Below are 7,982 nucleotides of genomic sequence, written 5' to 3'. Positions count from 1 at the left end.
GGAAGGAGATAGGGAAAGCCCTATGTGACTTAGGAGCTAGTATCAACCTTATGCCCTTGTCTGTTTTCAACACTTTAGGCATAGGAGAAGTTAGACCAACCACAGTCACACTCCAATTGGCCAACAAGTCCATAGCATATCCTAAGGGGAAAATTGAAGATGTTTTGATACAAGTTGACAAGTTCATATTTCCGGCGGACTTTATCATTCTAGATTTTGAGGCAGATAAGGATATTCCTATTATATTAGGAAGACCATTTCTAGCCACTGGAAGAACTTTAATAGACATCCAAAAAGGAGAGTTGACCATGAGACTCGAAGACCAGAAAGTCACCTTTAATGTCTTCAACTCTCTAAAGTACCCTGATTACTTGGAAGAGTGTTCAAGAATATCTGAGATAGAGGAGATGTGTTTGGAAGAGGGAATTTAGAAAAACCTTAAGTTGGAAGGAGAATATGATGAGGAAATAGAAGAGGAAATTGTTGAGGAAATAGAGGAATTAGGAACTAATGTTGTCCCAGTGAATGCTGCAGCATTTGAGCTGCTAGAAAATAATGAGGAAAAAGACTTCACCCCGTCCATACAATCACCACCTGATTTGCAGTTGAAACAACTCCCATCCCATCTAAAATATGCTTTTCTAGGAGAAGAAGGCAAATTGCCTGCCATTATCTCATCTACCCTAGAATCGTATCAAGAAAAGAAACTTGTGGATATGTTGAAATTGCATAAGAAAGCCTTAGGATGGACCATTGCTGACCTTAAAGGGATTAGTCCCTCTATTTTTCAACACAAGATCATCCTAGAAGATAAAAATTTCACTTCCATAGAACCCCAACGAAGGCTAAACCCTATCATGAAAGAGGTAGTAAAAAAGGAGATTTTAAAATGGTTAGATGCTGGAATTATTTTCCGATTGCCAGTAGTTCTTGGGTTAGTCCGGTCCAATGTGTTCCAAAAAAGGGAGGGTTCACAGTCATCACAAATGACAAAAATGAACTTATCTCTACTAGAGTTGTCTCCGGTTGGAGAATATGCATGGACTATAGGAGACTAAACAAGGCTACCTAAAAAGACCATTTTCCACTACCTTTCATTGACCAAATATTGGATAGGCTAGCCGGAAAGGAGTTCTATTGTTTCTTGGATGGTTATTCAGGGTACAATCAAATAGCCATTTCTCCGGAAGACCAAGAGAAAACCACCTTTACTTGTCCCTATGGCACCTTTGCTTTCAGAAGAATGTCATTTGGACTTTGTAATGCTCCAGCCACCTTTCAAAGGTGTAAGATGTCCATCTTTTCTGATATGCTTGAAAAATCCATTGAAATATTTATGGATGATTTTTCTGTGTATGGTTCATCATTTGACAGTTGTTTAAATAATTTGAAAAAGTGCTTGGAAAGGTGTGAGGAAACAGACTTGGTCCTTAATTGGGAGAAATGCCATTTCATGGTCAAAGAAGGAATTGTTCTTGGACACTTGATTTCAAAAAGAGGGGTTGAGGTAGATAAGGCAAACCTTGAGGTAATTGAAAAACTACCCAAACCTACCACGGTTAAGGGAATCAGAATCTTTTTGGATCATGCCGGATTTTATAGAAGGTTTATCAAAGATTTTTCTAAAATTTCAAAACCTGTTTGTTTACTCCTACAGCATGACCAAAAATTCAATTTTAATGATGAATGCAGAAATGCATTCAAAACTTTGAAAAAAGCTTTGGTTACCGCACCAGTGGTAGTTGCCTCGGATTGGAACAAACCTTTTGAGATAATGTGTGACACTAGTGATTGGGCGGTAGGTGTTGTATTAGGACAAAGGAAGGACAAGGTGTTTCATTCAATCTACTACGCAAGTAAGATTTTGAATGAGGCACAAATTAATTATACCACAACTGAGAAGGAATTATTGGCCATAGTTTTTGCGTTTGAGAGATTTAGGTCCTACTTAATGGAACAAAAGTCATTGTGCATACCGATCACTCAGCCATCAAGTACCTAATCTCAAAGAAAGATGCAAAACCTAGGTTAATTAGATGGGTGCTTTTATTGCAAGAATTTGACTTAGAGATACTGGATAGGAAGGGAGTTGAAAATCAAGTAGCGGACCATTTGTCTAGGTTGGAAGAACCCGAGAAAGGAGGAATGGAAATTAGTGATACTTTTCCAGATGAAAGAATCCTCTTGATTGACCAACCAAAAACACCATGGTTTGCTGATTTAGCTAATTTCTTGGCTTGTGGAATAAAACCTTCAAATTACACAGGCCACATGTTGAAAAAATTCTTTCATGATGCTAAATCTTATCTTTGAGATGAACCATTTTTGTTTAGACTTGGTGCAGATCAGATTCTAAGAAGATGCGTACCTGAATCTGAAGTGGCAGCAATCCTACAGCATTGCCATCATGCACCATACAGAGGCCATTTTGGAGGCCAAAGGACTGCAACCAAGGTCTTACAGTCCGGTTTTTATTGGCCAACCATTTTTAAAGACTCCCACAATTTTGCACAAAGGTGCAACGAATGTCAAAGGAGTGGTCCATTTTCGAAAGGAATGAAATGCCATTAAATGGGATACTCGAAGTTGAATTATTTGATGTTTGGGGAATAGACTTCATGGGTCCTTTCCCTCCATCAAATAATTGCCAATACATACTGGTGGCTGTTGACTACGTATCCAAATGGGTGGAGGCTATGGCATGTGTGTCAAATGACGCAAAAAATGTGGTTAAGTTCCTCCAAAAACAGATTTTCACACGATTCGGTACCCCAAGGGCACTAATTAGTGATGAGGGTACCCACTTTGTGAACAATTTGTTAAAAGGAGTCCTTGAAAAATACAATGTTAACCACAGAATTGCCACGACTTATCACCCACAAACTAATGGTTTGGCAGAACTGTCAAATAGGGAGATCAAAAGCATTTTGGAAAAAGTAGTCAAACCCAATAGGAAGGACTGGGCATTCAAATTAGACGATGCTTTATAGGCATACCGAATTGCTTTCAAAACACCAATCGGTATGTCTCCATATAAGCTAGTCTACGGAAAAGCCTGTCACCTACCTCTAGAACTTGAGCACAAAGCATATTGGGCTATCAAAGAGCTCAATATGTCTTTGGATGAAGCCGGAAAGAAAAGAAAGTTTCAACTTTGTGAAATGGAAGAACAAAGGCAAATGTCTTATGAAAACGCCAAACTTTATAAGGAAAAGACAAAAAGGTGGCATGATAACATAATCCATCACCAGGAGTTGAAAGAAGGACAAAAAGTCCTCTTGTTTAATTCTATGTTGAAACTATTCCCAGGAAAGCTCAAGTCTAGGTGGTCCGGATCCTTTGTCATTCATAAAGTTTACTCTTATGGAGCGGTTGACCTGATTAACCCGGAGGACAACACGTTGTTTAAAGTAAATGGGCAACGAGTTAAGGCATTTCATGATGTTGTAGCATTCCCAGAGCATTGCTCTGAGAATTGGGCTACACCTTAAATGAATGTGTTTTGTGGACTTTCCAAAGTCCAATGGTGTTTGTAAATATGTTTCCTTTTTATATTAGGAGCAGCTATGTTTTATTAGTTTGTTAGTGTGCAGGATAATTTTGAAAAGGTTGTGAGAAAAGTTGATGCTTTGATGATGCTATAGCATTCTTGTCCAGAGTTCACATGTGAAGTTGGGTAAAAACAAATTGAGAAAATCACAGAAAGTACAGTGACATCAGTAGCAGCTTGGAAAAATCAGAAAATAATTGTTGTCAGCCTATTCTTTTCAGTTTGGTCTCCCATGCATACACCACCCACTCCCTCCATAATGATATGTTTTCTTAACCTCCATATAACCGTTTTATCAACCAATTATTGCATCAACCGTCATTTTTTTTTTTCACAAAAGACTTGTTGGAGAAGAGACACTTCATCTTCCCAAGAACCATCATCACCACATTTCGTCGGCCTCTCCTTCAAACATCTTTTCTCCATTAATCAACTACACTCCAAACAACACCATCATCTTATCACTCCCTCTAACTTACTGTCTATTGCAACAATCATGGCCCGTTCAAAGAAGCCTGTCATCCGTGACCCACCCCCACCGCCGGTACGAAGGAGCAACCGCCGGCGAGCCGCTGCCTCTGCTTCACGACAAACGAGCGAGCCCGAATGGGTGGACCTCGTAGCCAACAACCCTTCATCATCTCCCCCATGCTCACCATCACCGCCCAGACCACGACTGGTCACGCAACTCATAGCAGATTCATCGCCTAGGGCTAAGAAACCAACGAGGCGACCGCCGTCTCCACCACCAGCCGCCGTTGTTTCACCCACACCGCCGTCTCTGCCACCAGCCGCCGTCGTTTCACCCACATCGCCGCCTCCAGCCGTCGACGTGCCTCCACTCCCTCCACCTACTGTCGCCAACATCACTCCTCCAACCTCACCAGCGATTGTAAACCCTAGATTGGCTATTGAGGTAAGCCTTAATTTGAGCCCTAATTCGTTGGTATAGGGACTTACAACCTCCGACTCCTCTAAGGAGGAAAACGATTTAATGGACATTTCTACACCATCACCCACTGGTTTGAATGAGACAAAAGTCTATTTTTTGACTTGGCCTGATCATTACATCACTCATAAACCTACGGCTGTGGCCGATTCTACTACTCACACTGTTGAGGAAGAACAATTTGAGTGTGATCATGATACACCACCTGTTGAGGAAGACTACTATGCACAACCTGTTGAAGACCCTTTTGAGCTTGATATTGGTGCACAACCTATTAGGGAGGAAAACACTGAGTCCCCAACAATTGAAATGGACTTGGAGGCCGATATTAGGGGTATGACCACTATACCCACTAAGAAAAGAAAGGGATTAGGGAGAGTCTTCGCGACTAAATCCAAGGMTGTGGAGAGACAGCCCCCGAGAAAACAGGCCAAACGGACTCCTACACCTTCGGTCCAATTAAGACACACGACCTTTGCACCACGTACATAATCCCGAATGGGATCATCAATACAGTTCGAGACAGCAGGTCCATGGGGTAAAGCCCAAGCCCAAAAACGATTACGAGGCCCCAGATGCCTATTGATGGATTCAGTTCAGACAAGGACCAAGAATTGTTTGACAAATTTCAAAAGAAGAAGGTGTTGCCCGACAAGGGATTTTATCAAAGGAGCGTCGAATAATTTGGATTTATACGAGAGATCATTGATAAGCACGGTTGGCAAACATTGTGTGAGGTAATGAATTCTTTTAATTTGACGTTGATAAAAAAAATTTATGCGGAGGCTTGTGTTTTTAGTACCTCCAAACTCAAAGTAAGGGGTGTTAAGGTCAGTTTTTCGGCTAAGGCCATAAACAGACTTCTAGGCCTATCACCCCTGAGAAAAACTGAGTATGGTACCCTCTCCCTCAAAGCATCCAAGCTAAATTAGACGAGATTGGTAGAGAGTTAGGAAAGCTCGAAGCCACATGGGACTCCCACAGCAATTACATGCTGAGATCTTTTAGGGCTTCCAACTTGACTCCCGACGCGAATGTTTGGATGAATTTCATTCGACACTCTCTCCACCCAACAACTCATGATAGTTCCATTTCGGTTGAGAGAGTTATTCTACTATATTGTGTAGTTATGGGTAAATCAATTGATGTGGGGGAGGTTATTGAAAAGGCCATCCTCTATTGTGCGAGGAGGAATCAAGGGAAATTATTTTTCCCGGGCCTACTTAACAAACTATTGTTGCAAGCAGGGGTGCCTCGTTATACAGATGACTTAGTGATCAAGGAGAGTGAGGAAAAGTGGTCAATCGATATGAAAGCGGTATCACGGCTAAGAGAGAGAGGTGACCGAGGAAGGGAACACATAGGGATGACGAGGGTTATGGAGGATTTGTTCGCACAGGGCAACAACCTGATGGACAGTTTGATGGACCACCGGGCTGAGATGGTAGAGAAGATTGATGGAATGCAAGCTGAGTTGATGGAGCAATTGAAGAAAAGTGAAAGAAAGGCAAAGAAGAGGTTTAAGAAATTGAAAGAGGAGCTAGAAAAGGGAGCTGGTGGTAAGATCAAAAAGTTGAAAAAGAGGTTGACACATTACAAGGAAGAGAATGCAAGGCTAAAGGCAAAAATCAACGCGGCTGTCTGAAGCACACAGCCTACTCCTTCGGAGTAGGGCAGGTTCTACCATGTACTTTAGTCTCCATCTTTTATTTATTTGGGAACAATTTTTTTTAAATAGTTTTTAGCCTTATTTTTCTATGCATGATCACTTGAGTTGAGTCATATGCACATAAGTTCATAGCTTGAATAATTCTTCGGATTACTTGACGTTCACCCAAATCACTTTGTTCAAAACTAGAACTAGCAAACCACTTTTTGGGAAAATACTTTGATCACACAACTCACAATAGGAAATGATTTAGGTCTTCTTTTCTATACTCATATTAAGCCTTTTGCACCCTTTCAAACACTTTCTACCCCATAAAGCGCCAATGAGGACATTGTCAAATTTAAGTTTGGGGGAGGAGTTTATATAAGGATATAAAGTCAATACCAAAGAGCAAAGCTCTAATTTGACTTCTTATCACCAAAAGGGTTTAGAAAAACACAATAAAAGTCCCATAGGGGCTATGTGTTTCAAAATAGCACAATAAAAAGTTCCATAGGGACTATGTGCACACTCCAATCAAAAGAGGCCAAAGAGCCTAAAATTTTGAAAAATTCATATGTGGAGTATAAAAGGAAAAAGGCAATGAGAGAAAAGATATGCCAAAGAGAGTAAACCCTTCAAGCCCTATTGATCCTATTTTTTTTTATTGTGTTTGAACTCACAAAGAAAAGGGAATGCTAGCCTATGGTTTAAATAAAATGGTTGGGATTTGAATAACTCATCTAGGAATTATGAAAATCTATGAACCTCATGTAAGTATAACTCTTATTGGGTTGGCACTTAATGCCTTGATCATACAAGTTTTTGTATAAATTGAGTCTTTATATTTGTCTTTTGGTTGCTTGGGGACAAGCAACGGTTTAAGTTTGGGGGTGTGATATGTGTTGAGAATTCAACACATAATGCATCCATTTTACGATTTTTTAGTTAAAATTAGTTTCCTTTCGTTCCCACTTTGAGTCATTTTGATTTATTTCTTTATACTTTTGTTATGGAGCTAAAATATTGTGGTTTAACTTGTTGGGACATAAAAATATAAGCTAACGGAGAATTTTTTGTAAACAGCTTGATGCTATAACATTACAGCAGCAACCACCTGTTACGTACATGATTTGGCAAGGGCTTAACGATTAAGCTGTTGACTTTTGGATGCTGAATGGACGACAACTAGATGCCAGCTGGAAGATTTTATTAATCAGGGATTTTTGGACTAATGGATCATCTTGTGCCTAGGATTCCCTTTGTTATTAGTTTTTGGTCATTAACTAGTGGGTTATAATTTTGTTGTTTTATGCTAGACTTTTTGTATAAATAGGGGAGCTTGGCCATATGTTTAAACACATCATATAACATATTTGCAAGATCAAAATCAGCTAGTTAGGGCTGATTTTGAGAGCACATTTTGAGAAAATTCCAAGTTCTTGAATTTTCAAGTTTTCTTCTTTAATTTCTCGTCATTTATTTTCCGTTCTTTATTTTATGCTCCTTTACGTTTGTTATCATTTACTTTCCGTTATTTAAATTCCGCAATTTACTTTCCCGTCATTTACTTTCCGTTCTTTATCTTTCCGTCATTTATTTTCCGTTTTACATTTATGTCTTTACTTTCCGTCAATTATTTTTATTGTATTTTACTTTCCGTTATGAGTAGCTAAGCTTTTATAGCTTGGGTGTGAGATGGAAATGTGAGATTTTTAAACCAAACGAAAGTAGCTAAATGTTTTTATAAACGACGTTCCATTGTTTCATTCGAGTTTTTATAAAAACCAAGCACACTTCTTGACGGGTTGATCACTTTGAAAGTGTTAAAGTGC

At 39.6% G+C, this 7,982-nt stretch overlaps 1 protein-coding gene and 1 pseudogene across 1 annotated transcript; one reads left to right on the top strand and one right to left on the bottom strand.

Moving 5' to 3' along the window:
• Positions 1–2,313, top strand: part of LOC112512847 — a 3,394-nt pseudogene extending 1,081 nt beyond the window's left edge.
• A 1,690-nt stretch (positions 2,314–4,003) lies between these two features.
• On the bottom strand, positions 4,004–4,417 carry LOC112512846 (glycine-rich protein 2-like). Its single transcript, XM_025118984.1, has one exon. It carries the CDS (start codon positions 4,415–4,417, stop codon positions 4,004–4,006), a length of 414 nt encoding a protein of 137 aa, XP_024974752.1.
• Between the last annotated feature and the right edge of the window lie 3,565 nt (positions 4,418–7,982).

The sequence above is a fragment of the Cynara cardunculus genome (assembly GCF_001531365.2).
Source record: "Cynara cardunculus var. scolymus isolate 2C chromosome LG 5, CcrdV1, whole genome shotgun sequence".
Taxonomy (NCBI): Eukaryota; Viridiplantae; Streptophyta; class Magnoliopsida; order Asterales; family Asteraceae; genus Cynara; species Cynara cardunculus.
This window is presented reverse-complemented; position numbering and strand designations above follow the sequence as displayed.

Coding starts and splice junctions, on each gene's coding strand:
- LOC112512846 (XM_025118984.1), bottom strand. CDS start 4,417: ATGTTGGCGACAGTAGGTGGAGGGAGTGGAGGCACGTCGACGGCTGGA.